Below are 16,838 nucleotides of genomic sequence, written 5' to 3' on the forward strand. Positions count from 1 at the left end.
TCAGAAAAGTTCAAGTTCATGTTTGCTGGGTCCCTGACATGAATGTGTTATGTCTTTCTTCCAAGAATGGCTTTATTTGTGCCTCTAAGGTTAGATTTGTGACATGTGTGACACAAATCTAACCTTAGATTAGATTTGTGACAAATCAGTTTTTTTGATTTGTCACTTTTCTGTCTTTGAAGATTTAATTTGTGTAAAATTTTTATTGTTTGTGTGTGTGTGTGTGTGTGTGTGTGTGTGTGTGTGTGTGTGTGTGTGTGTGTGTGTGTGTTAACCCGCCCACAAACAACCATCTTGTTTACAGCTTTGATTTATTTTGACTTTGAATTCAGGTCAACTCACATCAAGAATTACTGAAATTAAAGCCAGACATTTAATATATTTTCTTTTATTTGTATTTCTTTAGGAAAACAAGTGAGAAAAGAAAGAAAATCATAAATCAAATATCCTAAAATGTTTCCAATTAATCACTAAATAATGTTGCTCTATCGTGTAAAACTCTAATGAAATATTGGTGTTTCCGATTTTTTTATTTTTGTGGTTCTGTTCGTCAGGAGTTGCTGCGATCACAGGCTCCAGTTCTGGCCTCCCTCCAGATTCTCCAAGAGCTGGGAGAGCAGCTGAAGCAGCAGGTGGACACCTCGGCAGCCTCCGCTGTCCAGTCGGACCACCTCTCCCTCAGCCAGCGCCTGGTGGGCGTGGAGCAGGCCCTGAACAGACAGCTCACCGCCTTGCAGGTAAAACAAACAAAAAAGCAATATTCATGACAGATTACTGCATAAATATTAATTGTGTAAGTGATCAGCCTTTCAACGAGCGTCATAAACGTCACATCTTTGCGTGTCTCCTCCGTCAGACTGGAGTTCAGGACTATGAGACGTTTAATAACCAGCTGGAGTCTTTGGGCTGCTGGTTAGTTGAAGCTGAGGACGCGTTGAGAGCTCAAGATCCCAACGGCTGCACTGACCTGACCGTCATCCAGGACCGCATGGAGGAGCTCAAGGTTTCTTACAGCTTTCTTTTCTCTGGTCAGTTGGGTAAAACTGCCTGTGAACAAAACGTGAAGAACCCAAAACCTTTTTCTTCCTGGTTTTTTTGCAGAAGCTCATGCTGAAGTTTAGCAGCATGACGCCTGAATTAGAGCATCTGAACGAGCTCGGGTATCGGCTCCCTCTCAACGACTTGGAGATCAAGCGCATGCAGAACCTCAACAGAAGCTGGTCGACGGCTTCGGCCCAGACCACAGAGAGATTCAGGTGCGACATGTGCATGAACACAGGGCATGGATATTAAATGAGATTTCAAAAAGGATTAGATTTGGGATTACACCATATTTTAAATGATTTTTGCTTCCTTGCAGCAAGCTTCAGTCATTCCTGCTGCAGCAGCAGACCTTCCTTGAAAAATGTGAAACATGGATGGACTTCCTGCTACAAACTGAAGACAACCTGGCTGTGGAGATTTCTGGAAACTACCAGAGCTTAATAGATCAGCAAAAAGCCCATGAGGTTCGAGTTCGTCCCACATGAAGCATACTGAAACTGCAGATTGTTGGGTTTTTTCTCATGCAGGTAATCACATTTTTCTTCCAGTTATTCCAAGCTGAAATGTTCAGCTGCCAGCAGATCCTCCACTCGATCATCAGCGATGGACAGAGGATGTTGGAGCAAGGTCAAGTAGATGACAGGTGAAATATCTTACAATGTTTTAGAAATAAATCCAAACTCTATCATGAGCCAGTGATTCATTTTAATGGCTTCTGCTGGCAGAGACGAGTTCAACATGAAGCTGACTCTCCTGAGTAACCAGTGGCAAGGCGTGGTGCGCCGCGCTCAGCAGAGGCGGGGCATCATCGACGGTCTCATCCGTCAGTGGCAGCGCTACAGAGAGATGGTGGAGAAGCTGCGCAAATGGCTTCTGGAGGTCTCCCACCCTGCAGAGGTGCTTCAGTCAGGAAACACCATCCCCCTGCAACAAGCTCGCTCCATGCTTGATGCTGTCCAGGTACAAAATAATAATAATAATCCACAGTTTTGAGATGTTGGTTATTACGCGTCTGTATTTTGTTTTTTGTTCTTCGTGATGCTGTTTGTTCACTATAAACCTCCGAAACCTTCCCAGAAATTAGTTTTATCCTCATTTTAAATTACACACTGGACTCTAATGAGTAACAATTACGTGACTTCTCAAGTCCAGTTAGATCTTGTTTTGTAATATCATAGTAATTGGGTGTAAACCAAAACAAATGGTGCTATTTCTAAAGTTACCGTACATTATTCTCTACTTTGTGTTGATCCGTTATGCAAAATGTTAATGAAAAACATTTACGGTTGTAACATGAAAAACTCCAAAAGATATGGTTCATTTTTTTAAAAAGCTTTGCATTTAATACTGAACAAAATATGTGAAATTGTTGGCAGAGCAGGACGCTGGCGGTTCTGTCGCCTCATGAGATTCACTCTTTCTTCTTCAGCTGAAGGAAAAGGTGCTGCAGCGCCAGCAGGGCAGCTACATCTTGACGATAGAGGCCGGCAGACAGCTGCTCCTGTCTGCAGACGGTCGAGCCGAGGTCACCCTGCAGACGGAGCTGACGGATGTCCAGGACAGGTGGAAACAAGCCAGCACGTGCCTGGAGGAGCAGAAGAAAGAGCTGAGCTCGCTTCTGAAGGTAAAGCAAACAGAAAACATGCAGTTTAATGGACGGATGGCGCAAAGTCACAGCTTTGCATCGTTAGTGCTTATATACAAGTTTCACATTTTTCCAAGTGCTACGTTGTCTGCATTTAGTTTTGATTTTATGCAAAAAAAAACCAAAAACAAAGCAAGGTCCAAGAAAGGTCAAAAATAGGAGCAGGTATTCACAAGATGGAAAAAATAACATTCAGTTTAAAGATAAACGTATTTTTCAAACATTGGAGTAAATGGGGAAAATATATCAAACGGTATATGTCAGAATCACCACGTGATTCTAGTTTTTTTTAATCAAGATTTATTGACTCAGTCTATTGTAAAGTTGATCAGCAGTTCCATGTAACGCTAAACTTCATCTCTCTGGAGTTTTATTTGTTTTTATGTGCTTCTTTTCTTCTTTTACGACTAAATCCCAGGTAGAGTCATAAGTAGAAGTGTGTTATATGTGGTGGAATGAACTGTTTTTTGTTTTGTTTTATTCTGTATTCATTGAATTTAGATCAGGAATGTAAATGCCGCCATCTGAAAACAAAACAAGTAAAGCCCAAAAGGCCATTCGTTATGACTTTTAGTGCCTTAATTCCTACAGTTTACCTGTGTATCCATGTTGATGTGCAGGACTGGGAAAGGTGTGAGAGGGGGATTGGAGGATCGCTTGAGAAACTCAGAGCCTTCAAGCGGCAGCTGTCTCAGCCTCTTCCTGATCACCACGAAGATCTCCAAGCCGAGCAGATGCGCTGCAAGGTATCCGCAGGGCTGGTTTCAGTCTGTCAGTAAAACTGAATGAGTGAATTCTCCCGTCGTAAATCCTGTCCCCTTATTAACAGGATTTGGAGAACACATTCGAAGGCTGGACTGGAGATTTGGCTCATCTGACTCTGCTGAGAGAGTCTTTGTCTTGTTACATCAGTGCAGAGGATCTTTCTGTTCTGCAGGAGCGAATTGAACTTCTGCATCGGCAGTGGGATGAAATCTGCCACCAGGTACAGTCCTCTCTGTGTTTCAGTCGTTTTATATCTGCGTCTTTCTAACTCATGACCTGAACAGCTGTTCTTTTTTAACCCTTGACTTACATTTTACATGATTTTTACACAAGTGTTCAGAACCCTTTGCGTTTTTCAAAGATATTTTATTATAACCACAAACATCAGTGGGTTTTATTATGCTAGCTGATAAGCTAGTACATGCATGTTACAGAAGAAAAAAAAATGTGTGCTTTTTTTTTTGTTGGTTTTTTTTTTATCTGTTATGCTAGGCATTCATTTGTTTCAGCCAAGCTTTGAACATCTAATTGAGCATCATTAAATCCATCATTGAAAAAGAAAAAATTTACCAGAGATTATATGATGACTTTGAAGGACGTGGAGAGATTCATACTTTAATTGGGAGAATCTATAAACAGAACAATATCAATCAATCAATCAATCAAATTTTATTTGTATAGTACATTTCAGCAGCAAGGCATTTCAAAGTGCTTTACATAAGTTTAAACAGTGAGAAAGAAAAAGAAAGTAATAAAAAGAAAAGATAAAATCATTCTGTTGGACTTCCTGTCCATTCAAGTTATATGATCTACGCAGACCTTCCATTTCTTAACACGGGTATTAGCCAGGCCCCGCAGCCTAACTGGACAAGGCCTCCAGCCTTGCAGCACCAGGCTCCGTCCGCCTGTTTCGCGAAAATTTTGCGCTAGGACTTTCGCTGTCCTACGCGGATTTTGTGCATTAATTGGTTACCTGTTAGAGTCTAGAATTTACAGGGTTTTATATACGCGCCACACTTTTTGTCACGGAAATTAAGCGTCTGTCGTCGCCGGACTCCGCAGTCCGTTTAACACGAGTATTAGCCAGGCCCCCGCAGCCTATATCCTGGTCTTCACACATCTGCCCTTTTTAAAGAGAGTTATAATAAAAAATTTTAAATAAAAAAGCAACAGGCACGTCTGTTTGCATTTTGCCATGTAGAGGACATAGGAGACACACAAGATATTTCTTGGTTCAGAGCCTCTCAGTTTAATTATCTGAATTCTCCTCAGCAAGTTCTGCACTCGGTTCTGGTGTCCCTCAAGGATCCATTTTGGGCCCGCTATTGTTTTCCATTTTTATTATTATTATTCTTGCATTGGCATTGGTTTTTAATGATTGAACTTAACCTTAAATTAACTTGTTGAGCAAGGAAGTGTCTGAATAATTAGCATTTCTTTTTTTTTATCTCAGTGACAATAAGAGATAAAATCTCTTTGATTTTTAACTTGGGTTTAGTTTAATTCACACATGCCCTCTTGTTGTACTGTATTACTATCAGTGTTGTTCTAAGTATAATCTGATACCTTCTTTTATTGACCTGTTCTGCCTTCTGATCTGCTTCGAATCTTAAGAGTCTGAATAAATTATGAGTTGAGTAAAGTTGGTCGGAGCTGATAAGAAGATGGAGAGAATTAAACTGTAATCCTGTAAGAAAGAAACTCCGTTCAGTCTGACTGAGCTTGAGGTATTTCACAAAGGATAAAAAATATCAATCTCGTTCAAAGTTGGTAGAAACCCTGAAATACTTGAAGATGTAATTATAGTGAAAGGTGGTTTTAAAGAGAACTGACTCTGACGCACTTTTCAGATTTTTTTATTTCCTTTATTTAACCAGGTAAACCCCATTGAGATCCAGATTTCATTTTCAAGGGGGACCTGGGCAGAAGTCTGCAGCAATTTGTTGGAGTTTGAAAACCGGGTGTAATTTTGCTCTGTTATAATTTTGCAGTACTTTGTGTTGCTCACTTATACAGTATGTATTACTAGAATGATTGAGTAATGTTATAAATTATTATAACATTTGTATTCCTGATTATGCAGTTCCTCAGGAAACCACAAGGTGATGCTAATGTCAAAACTTTAATATAAGATATAAAAACGTCCACAGTCACCATTAAATCATGCTACCATTCATAATTTAGACTTAAAAGTAGGGAATAGACTATAGTATTTATACGGTGGTTATTTGTTTAGCTTAGAATTTTTTAAATTATTTTTGAACAAGGCTTTCAAACCAACAACAGTCTCTTTTTACAGATCTTTGCTCATGTTTCTGCACCGTTGCAAAGTTAGAGCGTTGCTGAAACCTCAAGATTTTCTGTTTTGAGTTGCTTCCTGTGCTTCGTAGATAAAATGCTCTCACAGGAAGCGCAGAAGCACACACACGTTGTGAAACGCAAATGGCAGTCATGTTTCAATAATTTCTGTAACACTGCTTCCTTTTTTTTGGCTTTTCGTGTTTTGTTTGCATGTTTTACCACGACATGCATTGTTGGTTTGTTGCTCTTATGGGCTGAGCTAAGTCGTGCAGGTCGACCTCACATGCGTTGCTGTGCTTCTGCAGCTTTCCCTGCGCAGGCAGCAGGTGAGCGAGAAGCTGAATGAGTGGACCGTTTTCACCGAGAAGCACAAGGAGCTCTGTGAGTGGCTGACCAACATGGAGAACAAGGTGGCCCAGAACGGAGACATCAGCATCGAGGAGATGATCGAGAAGCTCCGCAAGGTATGGAGACGTGTCACCCGATGAGTGCAGACGTTAAATTTCTCAGCATTTTTACTTTATGCATGTCTTAATTGCTGCAAACCTTTGTGGAATTTTTCCTTTTTATTATTTTCAAGTCATACACCAGAACTGTCCCAGTTTTAAAACCTGTATTTAAAGTGTTTTTTTGTTGTTTTGAATTCTGTTGCAGGATTACCAGGAGGAGATCACAGTCGCAGAGGAGAACAAGAAGCACTTGCATCGGCTTGGAGAGCGCCTGGCTAAGGCCAGTCATCAGACTAAAGCAGCTGAAATCGAGCAAAAACTCAACAAAGTCAGCGACCGCTGGCAACACCTCCTGGATCTCATTGGAGCTCGGTAAAGAGACATGAGCATTTATGGATGGAAATGTTTTTACCTTTGTTCTCTGCTGGAATATTTAGTTTCTAATTACCCTGGAAACCTAATGTCGACAGAGTGAAGAAGCTGAAGGAAACTCTGGTCGCCGTGCAGCAGCTGGATAAGAACATGAACAGCCTGCGCTCTTGGCTCGCCCACATCGAGGCGGAGCTTTCTAAACCCATCGCCTACGACTCCTGCGACTTCCAGGAGATTCAGAGGAAGCTCGATCTGCAGCAGGTGACAGATTGCTCCATATGAAGTCATCATTACTGGGAAATGATTCACAGAGTAGCTGTTTTGTTTACATCTACCTGTTTATCTGTTTAGTCTATTAAACAAGGGAGAAGCATGCATCTAATTTTACTTTTGAATACAAACTAAAATATGAAACTAAAGTGTTTTAAATTAAATCAAATTACTACGAAATTAAATAAGACCTTATGACAAAAAAAATTAGCAAAAAATTATATCGCTTTTTAAAAGTTTTTTCTTCCAGTTTTTTCGACGCTGTTACCTGTCAATTTTTTTATACAAGAATAAATGTATTAAATATATATATATATTTTTTTTAACTACCAGGAGCTTCAGCGTGACATAGAGAAGCACAGCACCGGAGTGGCTTCAGTGCTGAATTTATGTGAGGTTCTTCTGCACGACTGTGACGCTTGTGCCACCGACGCGGAGTGCGACTCAATCCAGCAGGCGACGCGGAGCCTCGATCGCCGCTGGAGGAGCATCTGTGCCTTGTCCATGGAGAGGAGATTAAAGTAATCAGCCATATCGTTACATAAATAGAAACAGACACTGTGGATGTCTAACAAGTTCCTCTCATTGATCAGAATTGTTCCTTTTTTCTGGAATCGTCCTCTTTTAGGATCGAGGAGACATGGCGCTTATGGCAGAAATTTCTGGAAGACTTTGCACGTTTTGAGGAGTGGCTGGCCACTTCAGAGAAAACTGCAGCTTTGCCCAACTCATCTGGTGTGCTGTACACAGTAGCCAAGGAGGAGCTGAAGAAATTTGAGGTAAAACATTCCTGTGTACTGAATTGCTTTTATATTTTAATATTAAATTAGCCAGCAAGTGCTAATGCGCATGAGCTGTTTTGCAAGAAAGCAATTGAGACTCGTTGGTACGCATATTCTAATTTGCTGAATGTTTGTTTGTGTCTCTGCAGGCCTTCCAGAGACAAGTTCACGAAAGCCTGACCCAGCTGGAATTAATCAACAAGCAATATCGCCGCCTGGCCAGAGAAAACCGCACAGACGCCTCGTGTCGTCTGAGGGAAATGGCTCACGATGCCAATCAGCGATGGGACAACCTGCAGAAAAGGGTGGCATCCATCCTTCGCAGGCTCAAGGCACGACACGCTTTCCATTTTTAAAATGATTAGCTTTACTTATTTTCATCAATAAGTTGATCAAACATAAAGGCTTTGTTGAACTTATCATAGTGAGTAAATACTTTTATTCTGTATAATAGTATAAAAGTGATATAACGTTTTTTTTTTTTTTTCTTTTTTTAATTAATGCAGCACTTTATAAATCAGAGAGAGGAGTTTGAGACGGCCAGAGATGGCATCTTAGTTTGGTTGACAGAGATGGACCTTCAGCTGACGAACATCGAGCATTTCTCAGAGTGTGACATTCAAGCCAAGATCAAACAACTCAGGGTAAGTTTATCTCAATTATTTGAGAATAATGTAGAATTATTCGGTATGTCTAAGGTATAGTATAGTATGGTAATGCAGATTAGACACTCCTAATTAAAAAATGTAAAGATCTTGATAACAAAGTGATTTTGACTCATATTTTGACCCCTCCAGTCGTTCCAGCAGGAGATTTCTCTGACAACAGCCAAGATCGAGCACATCTTCCACCAGGGGGAGGCACTGATAGAGAAAAGTGAGCCTCTGGATGCTGCGGTCATAGAGGAAGAGCTGGAGGAGCTTCAGCGTTACTGTCAGGAAGTGTTTGGGCGAGTCGAGCGCTACTACAAAAAGCTCATTCGTCTTCCAGTAAGAGCCCAAAAACCAGCTTTGCTTTTAATGAACTGAAATTTGCTGTTCCTTACCGAACCAAAATTCAGTTGTTGTTGTTTTTTTTTTAGCTTGCAGACGATGATACTGAAGTATCGTTCTCGGACCGCGAGCTGGAGCTGGACGAACCTGGAGATTTGTCCAGCTTGCCGTGGAATGAACGTTTGGGGGATGGCTTCCTTTCACCCCTGCCGTCCTCCGGGCGCTCGGCCTCGCTGGCCGCCCAGCTTCGGGCCGAACGGTCCGGCAGGGACACGCCTGCGAGCGTGGACTCCATCCCCCTGGAGTGGGACCACGACTATGACCTGAGCCGTGGCCTTGAGAGTGCCAGCAGAGCCCTGAGAGAGCAGCAGAGCGAGGAGGGAGACTTCCTGCAGCGCCCCGTCTCTGGCCTGTCAGGTTAGCTACAGACGAATGAAATAATTTGAACCTAAATTTAAATTGCAGCAAGAGCTTTTACATTTCAAAACGTGCTGTGAAGGTTTTCCATTTAGCAACCTGTAGATCCAGAAAGCTACAAATATGGATCAAGTCGTACGTTTTAAGTTATAACTGTGGTTTAGGAAATAGAAAGTGACCTTACAAAAACATTTTGATGTCAGAAGTAGAGATGCACAGGGATGATTTCCTGTTATTGCAAAAATGTTACTTTGTTTTAGCTAGTTATGATTTTTTTAACTATTAAAAAGCACTGAAATATTTTTTTAGCACTTAAGTTTTTAAGAAGTAAAATCATTATTAGTGTTGTTTTAAAACACTTTTAGCTAGTGATTAGCTTAGCTAGTGCAGCTAAAAGTACTGTCTATATGTGGAAATGCTCTGGGATTTAGCACAACTGAGAAATTAAAAGCAAAAAACTGCTAGCATTCTCAAATCTAATTGTTTGAGAGCAGACAGAGACAGAAAGCTCAGAGAGAAACAGCCTTCCCGTTCTCTGCTGAAAGTTTCACTCTCTCTCTTTTGCATCCTGAATGAGCCGTAGACATTTCCAGAGACATTGTAGAAAATGAAGTTTTCTTTTCAACAGCCCCTTTCATCTCTCTGGTTCATTTTAAACACCTGATACTAATTTTCTTCAGTCAGTAACAACATACAAAGTGAAGATTGTTGAGATTAGCGCCACCTGGCAGAGCGTAGGCTACATTTTTGATTGACACTCTTGGTGCGTCTCTAAATAAAAGTTCTTTCTCATACCATCCTTCTTTCAATTAGATATTTCAACAAACATATTTTGATGTAATTCAGGTTAAATACAGATGAATTCCTGGTTCATCTATTAATTTGGTGACATAGTGTGAAGCCCAGTGCTAAATGTTTGTACTGTACAATGTTTCTTCCAGATGTAGTGATTCCAGAGAGCCCTGAGGCCTTTGTTAAGCTAACAGAGCAAACTCTGAGGTCCTCCACTGGTAGGCAACAGCAGAATTAAGCATAATGCATTTGTTTGGACCCAGAAATAACTACTCCAAATAGCCCTGTAGCCCTGTCACCGGCTTGGTTGTTTTGTGTTGATTTCACTTATACACTGTCACTAATAGTCGCTCTTCCTAACACCGTGTTATAGGGTGAACTCCATTTCCTCTGTAACTTCCTGCTCCCGGTTTTGGGTTCTCACTCAAAAGAGCAGAAATGGAGTTCAGCCTAAATCTTCTTTCTAACTTGCTCTTTCATTTGACTTGCAGTGTTGCTGGGTAGCTAACCTGTTTGGATTCTTTTTTTTATGTCTCAGAAAAGCATGTTTTTGTTTTATTTTGTCACAGTGAGCAACTTCTTTATTCTTTTTAAAGGATTGCAGATTTGTTTGCGCTTTTAAATGGTCATTTTCATAAATTGATCCCAGCTGACCCTAAGACTTAAACTGCAGCAGACGCCGCGAACAAGGCTGTCTGGAAAACCAATCTGCACTCCTGGTTTCTCATCTCCTACATTTTGTCTAGTTTTTCTCTGTCTGAACAGGTCCACCTTCTCTTGGACTGTCAATCACATTTCAGATAATCACTTTACATGGTCACTTGGCGCCTTTGCTTGAAGGTGATCAGTTGTTGTTGCGTCAACAGGAGAGGCTGCCTCAGCAGATTCTCATATGCGTCCCTTTGATGTCAGTGGTTCCCACCTGCAGCAGTTGGACAGCAGTCGCAGCCGCACTCCTTTAAGCACAGAAACGGATGCATCATACATGGGCTACGTATGTCTCTCTTACATCTACATTTTTGATGTTGCATCTGATTATTTTCTTGTTTTGCAAAAGTATTCACACCTCTAAAGTATTTTTTTCCGCATGTCATGTTACAGCTGAAAGCTTTCATGTGTTTTGTTTGCTATTTATTAATATTTTAACAGTTGAATTGGTTTTATCAATACATTCTGGCACAACCGGCCCTTTAAGAAGATTCAGATTGTTGATTTGGCCCAAAATGAAAATGAGTTTAGGGCACAACTGGTTTAGATCTAACACATTCAAGTGTTAGTATGGCCTAGTCAAAGTCCAGACAAGAATCCAACTGATGCTATGTGGCAAAACTTAAAAAATTATGTTTGCGGATGCTTTCTATTCAACCTGGCTTACTTTGAGAAGAATGGGCAAAAAATGGGAACACTTGTAAAAGCAAATTTCAAACGTTGTGCAGCACCGAGTGTCGTAATAGTTGGTCCTATAAAATCTCAGAGAGGCTGAGATTTTCGTGTTACACTTTTCATATTTCTATGTGGAAAAAAAAACTTGCATTGTTTTCCTTCCACTTAATAATATTTGCATGTTAAAGTTGATCTATCAAATAAAATTCCAACTACTTTCGTAAAGGTTTGTGGTTGTAACTTGACAAAACTTAGAAGAGTAAAAGAGGCGTGATTACTTTGTCAAGGTGTTCCTATAAAGTCATTTTAACCAGGTTAAAAAGTTATTTTCACCTGAAGGCAGCCTTTATGTTCAAAGGTAGATAATGGCATCATGGTTATAATAATCTGGTAGTCTTCTTCAAGCGAGTCTGCGTTTGCTCCGTAGATGCGACTGCTGGGTGAGTGTCGTGGCAGCATTGACACGGTGAAGAGGATGGGCTCCGAGCTGAAAGAGGAAGAGGATGCCGTGTCTGGGCTGGCAGACCCAAGCAGCTCAGAGTCCCAGACTTCAGGTAATATAACCACGAAACCCAGACGGCGCTCATGTTTTCAGCAACATCACGCTTCACAGTTTAGTTGCTCTTTATAATCTTGATTTAGTTTCTTTGTCAGAATTACCAACTATGAGCCAAGCTGCTGTGCGTCTTTCTCCCATTTGTGTGAAAATGCTGGACACACTCAAAATAAATGCTTAGTGTGACACTATTAGGTCGTATTTACCTTCATCGAATCGTTTTTGTTCTTTCCTGTTCGATCCAGGTGTGATTGAGCGCTGGGAGTTCCTGCAGGCTCAGGATCTCAGTAAGGAGATGCGCTCCAAGCAGAACCAGCAACAGTGGCAGCAGCTGAACTCCGACCTGAATAACATCTGGACCTGGCTGGGGGAAACGGAGGAAGAGCTGGAGCAGCAGCGAAAATTGGACGTCAGCACAGACATCCAGATAATTGAGCTCCGCATCAAAAAACTCAAGGTAATTAAATCAGATTCTCTTTTTTTTTCCCCTGACATTATTTGCTCAATTTAATTATTCTAAACACTCAAAATCTTTCTATTTTATGACTTTGTGTCCATGTTGCCTGATTTTCTCCTGCTCTGTGATGTTTGTGTTTGACTCCAGGAGCTGCAGAAGGCGTTTGACAAGCGCAAAGCCATCGTACTTTCCATCAACCTGTGCAGCGCTGAGTTCCTGCAGTCGGACACAGAGGAGTCCAGAGAGCTGCAGGCCAAACTGAAGGACATGAACAACAGCTGGGACAAACTGGGCAGCTCTTTGGACGAATGGAGGACTTTGCTACAGGAAGCTCTCATGCAGTGTCATGTAAGTGCATGTTGTCTTATCTATGTACGAATTCAACCAGCAGTTCCGTATTAACATTTATGTCCAACAGGACTTTCATGAAATGAGTCACGGTCTGCTCCTCTGGTTGGAAAATATTGATCGCCGAAGGAACGAGATCGTCCCAATCGACCCGATCCAGGACAGCGAAACCCTTCATGAGCATCACAAGACACTCACGGTACAAAACCGGAAAAATTACTGTTTTAAACGTGTTACCCTATTGCGTATTTTAACTCAGTTTACGTCATAAATCCGGCAGCAAATCCGCCAGGAGTTACTGGACTCGCAGCTGAAAGTGGCGTCACTGCAGGACATGTCGCTCCAGTTGCTGGTCAACTCTCAGGGCAGCGACTGCCTGGAGGCCAAGGAGAAGGTCCATGTCATCGGGAACCGCCTCAAGCTGCTGCTGAAGGAAGTGACCCGAGATCTCAGAGAGCTCTCCAGGACTCTGGACATCACCAGCAGCCAACAGGTACGTCGACTCATTCACATAAAATTATTCATGCCTTTTATTTTACAACTGCAAACTTCAGGGTTTTTTTTTTTTTTTGGCATTTTATCCATTAGATCATCATCAACTTGCGCATAAATTTGGGGTTCAAGGAAAATGATGAATGGGTGTTACATTTTTCACAAGTAAAAATCCATACGCATACCAGATTTTTCTTCATAAACTTCCACTTCAGTCGTGTTTTGCTTTTTGTGGGTCTGTCAGATAAAATATCAGCATTTATAGCTATAAAGTGGTGAAATGTTCCAGGTCTATAAATACTTCTACAAGCTTCTGCATGTCCAGTTTGAATCTCTACAACCCTGATTTAAGATATCACACAGAGAAGTTTTCCAACACGTTTCAGGTTTATTTGCCGCAGGAGAGTTTAAACTCAGTTAGCCAACAGAATAAGTTCACATTGTACGTCTATCAAAATAGTTTTTGCTCTTTGTAATTCTTTTATTAAAAGGTCACATGAAGACCGTGATTAAACTCGAATGAATTCAATCAAATCAGATTTTTTGGCTCCGGTACACAGAAGGCCTAACATATTGTGATACTCACCGTCTTTGTGCTTCTGTTTTTGTATTTGCGGATGTTTTTTGTCTTTGTTTATCTTCAGGATTTGTCTTCTTGGTCGTCTGCTGATGAGTTGGACACGTCTGGCTCCCTCAGTCCGGTATCAGGGAGGAGCACACCGAGTCGCTCACGATCGGTAATGTTCACCTCTTTCTGTTTACGGAGTAGAAACAGGAGTTTGATAACTCGTCTGTAACACGACGCCAAACGTCCCGACAGCCCCGTCGATGGCCCAGTTCACCCCCGTCTTCCCAGTATCTCTCCTGTAAATGTTTCCACACCGCCATACCCTTTTATACCGTCTAAGCCCCAAACCTTTTTCAAACCATTTAATATTCCTGCATGTAAATTCCTTGGGAAACTGGGACGTTTTATTTTTACTTTTTGATGTTTATTTTTTTGTTCTGTGTTTCAAAACCTTTCTACTTTTTCCCCTTCTTCTCTTTTACTTTCCCTTCATTTCCAAACTAAAACATTTTCCCTAGAATTTCCCTCTGACTTCTTCTCCTCTGTACATTTATTTTAATTTCCATATGTTTAATCTCAGTAATACTGGCTGGGTTGGAGCTGTTTAATCTACCAATGAGATTCTTTTTGAATTTGACGAAAACGATACCACGATTGTCTTAGAAATGCCTTGCAAAAGGATTCATCCCTTGACCTTTTTCACATTTTGTTTTGTTACAACCAAAAAATTCAATATCTGTTGTTTAGATGTTATGTGACGAATCAACAGAATGTAGTTCATATTTACAGCGGGGAAGAAAAATGTAGACAAATACAAATCTGAAGAGTGAGGTGTGCATTTGTATCACTGAGTCAATAATTTGTAGGCCCAACTTTAACTACCATCATTGCACATCTTCTTTACAGAATAGTTTAAGCTCAGGCAGATTGAATGCCTGGCGTCCAATCTGTAATTTTCAAGAGTTGCCATTGGTTTCAAACTGGATTATTTCCATTTTAGCACTGGTGACGTGTTTAGTTCCCAGCTCCAGATGTGTTTTTCTCCAGCATTGCTCTGTTTGTAGCTCCATTCATCCTTCCATCACTGCCTATCAGCTTCCATTTCCTATATAAGGAAATGTTTTTCCAGGAGGATGTTCAGTAATCGTCTTTCCCTTTTACAAATACGCACCACTTTGTGTTGTTCTATCGCATAAAATCCTAATGAAACATTGAAACCTGAGGTTGTGAGGTGGCGGGATGTAGAAAAGTCTCAGGAGTAGGAATACTTTTGCAAGGCACAACAATAATATCAGTCCAAATAAGGGTGCCACTGCTGTTAATGTTTCTTATTAATGTCACTGTTACCAAACAGAGTCATGCATCACATTGCCTGATGTGTAGCTTCGGATCTGCAGTCGCTTCCTCACAGGAAGCCGTTCAAAGTCACCAAAAAACACACTTTGAAAAGCCAGATTCCTTTATTGTTTTGAGTCACGAAATCTCTCATACTCATGTCTTGATTTTTGTTTTTGTTTTTGCTGCTCTTCTTTTCATTTTGGGTTGTCTTTTCATCAGTAGCTTTGTCTTGATTTGCGTGGACTGAAACATACTTTCTTTCTTTCACCCTCCCCTCCCCTGTTCATTGCAAACAGCAACGGGGCAAATGTAGTCTGTCACAGCCTGGACCGTCTGTGAGCAGTCCACACCACAGGTACCTTTTTGTTGCTTCTAGCACACCTAGAAGATAATGGAACTCTACCCATGATGCACTGGGAGGCTAGTCCGGGCTCTCTAACGTACACACCCTTTCTGCATTAGTCCCTATTTCACGTGTTAACCCTCGTGCCGGCTCATGATAGTGAATTCCATCATCTTCTGCCAGTCTGGGTGCTCTGTGTAGGTTAGACGATGAGGTGAGCTGCAGGCCAAACATCCACCCAGGAAAGGGTTTCACGAGGAATAGGCTTCTTCTTCTTCTTGTGTCCTCGGCTGCTTATCTAATATACAGCTAACAACACTTCTCGCTAAGCAAGCCAGCAAACTCCCCCTTTTTCTTTGAAAGTGTCGAGCCAATAAATGTCTGCAATGAACAATGCAAAAGCTGCGGCTTCCCTTTCTCTCTAGCTCTTTCACTCTTACCTCGTGTGTGTGCTGGTTCTCCACTGCTGCTTCTACCTCGCCGACTTTCCATCTCTGTTCCTCAGTCTGTCATCTGTGCGTCTTGCCTCTCAGGTGCCCATTTGTGAGGCGGTAAAGGGGGACTTTTTGGTAACAACATAAGAAAACTTTATGTCTTTATGTTGACCATTAATAAGATTGTTTTTGTGTTCACTGATCGTATTATTCCTCGAAAACATGCTAATTTTTAGGAAGCATAGTGGAAATTTTTGGCTGTGTTCACACTACAGCCTGAAGTGACCCGATTCCCATTTTTTGTCAAATTGGATTTTTTTATTTATTTATTTTTTTTCCGTGGTTGTTGACACTTCCAAATATGTGCAACCTGCGTGTGAACTCCAGTGTGAACGGAAAAACGAGCTGAAAGTGTCCCGCATGCGCACTAGAGGGCGCAATAACGTCAGCGTTCTCAGAGTTTGGCCAACCGCCATAAAAAGAAGAAGTAGTGTTCATCCATGTTTACTTGCAATAACTTAATCCTCATTTGGTTGTTTTTAGTCGAGTATCAGTGACGTTCAGGTCGGATGAATACGACCTGGACGTTGGGTCACATTTGAATCGGATACGTATCGGCCCGGGTCGCATTCGAAAAAAAATCCGACCTGTGTTGTTCAGACTGTCATGAAACGATCAGATACAGGTCGAATTATGTAAAAAAAAAATAAAAATCTAAATTGGGTCACTTCAGGCTGCAGTGTGAACGCAGCCGCCCATGTTGTTCAAGGGTAGTAACCCAGGGCAACAAAAAAAACGACGGACAAGAAGCACATATAAAAGTTTAACTTAAATGCAGCAGTTGTGCCCTGAACAAGGCTTTTTTTTATTTTTTTTTTTTTACATCGTTTTTTACAAATGCGCATTCAGTGGCGAGTTAGGACCCCCGAGTAAAAACTTCGGTAAAACCAAAGTAGTATTTTTACTCAAGGTTATCATACAGTGGGATCCAGAAACCTAACGGTGCGTTCACACCAAACGCGCTCTATTCAAAGTCTGTGTGGAGACTCGTCGAGGCGTCTAGCGCGGTGCACTGTGAACCGTTTGGAGC

The 16,838-nt window shown here is 41.3% G+C and overlaps 1 protein-coding gene across 1 annotated transcript in view; it reads left to right on the forward strand.

The window, feature by feature from the left end:
- The window catches only part of LOC106956576 (nesprin-1-like), a gene marked incomplete at its 5' end in the record, with an annotated part of 46,330 nt that overhangs the window by 26,363 nt on the left and 3,129 nt on the right, over window positions 1-16,838 (forward strand). The window contains 27 exons of the mRNA XM_015047495.1: window positions 555-737; window positions 857-1,003; window positions 1,102-1,256; window positions 1,361-1,508; window positions 1,593-1,687; window positions 1,770-2,004; window positions 2,474-2,668; window positions 3,310-3,435; window positions 3,519-3,674; window positions 6,061-6,219; window positions 6,410-6,576; window positions 6,675-6,837; window positions 7,180-7,367; window positions 7,475-7,625; window positions 7,778-7,960; window positions 8,135-8,272; window positions 8,426-8,617; window positions 8,710-9,037; window positions 9,979-10,047; window positions 10,696-10,823; window positions 11,640-11,766; window positions 12,014-12,225; window positions 12,373-12,573; window positions 12,644-12,772; window positions 12,854-13,066; window positions 13,710-13,802; window positions 15,268-15,326. Coding sequence (XP_014902981.1) covers window positions 555-737; window positions 857-1,003; window positions 1,102-1,256; window positions 1,361-1,508; window positions 1,593-1,687; window positions 1,770-2,004; window positions 2,474-2,668; window positions 3,310-3,435; window positions 3,519-3,674; window positions 6,061-6,219; window positions 6,410-6,576; window positions 6,675-6,837; window positions 7,180-7,367; window positions 7,475-7,625; window positions 7,778-7,960; window positions 8,135-8,272; window positions 8,426-8,617; window positions 8,710-9,037; window positions 9,979-10,047; window positions 10,696-10,823; window positions 11,640-11,766; window positions 12,014-12,225; window positions 12,373-12,573; window positions 12,644-12,772; window positions 12,854-13,066; window positions 13,710-13,802; window positions 15,268-15,326 — 4,340 coding nt within the window. The remainder of the gene's footprint in view (window positions 1-554; window positions 738-856; window positions 1,004-1,101; window positions 1,257-1,360; window positions 1,509-1,592; window positions 1,688-1,769; window positions 2,005-2,473; window positions 2,669-3,309; window positions 3,436-3,518; window positions 3,675-6,060; window positions 6,220-6,409; window positions 6,577-6,674; window positions 6,838-7,179; window positions 7,368-7,474; window positions 7,626-7,777; window positions 7,961-8,134; window positions 8,273-8,425; window positions 8,618-8,709; window positions 9,038-9,978; window positions 10,048-10,695; window positions 10,824-11,639; window positions 11,767-12,013; window positions 12,226-12,372; window positions 12,574-12,643; window positions 12,773-12,853; window positions 13,067-13,709; window positions 13,803-15,267; window positions 15,327-16,838) is intronic.

This window comes from Poecilia latipinna, unplaced genomic scaffold (genome assembly GCF_001443285.1).
Source record: "Poecilia latipinna isolate Pla-1442-1.1 unplaced genomic scaffold, P_latipinna-1.0 Scaffold830, whole genome shotgun sequence".
In the NCBI taxonomy this organism is placed as follows: domain Eukaryota; kingdom Metazoa; phylum Chordata; class Actinopteri; order Cyprinodontiformes; family Poeciliidae; genus Poecilia; species Poecilia latipinna.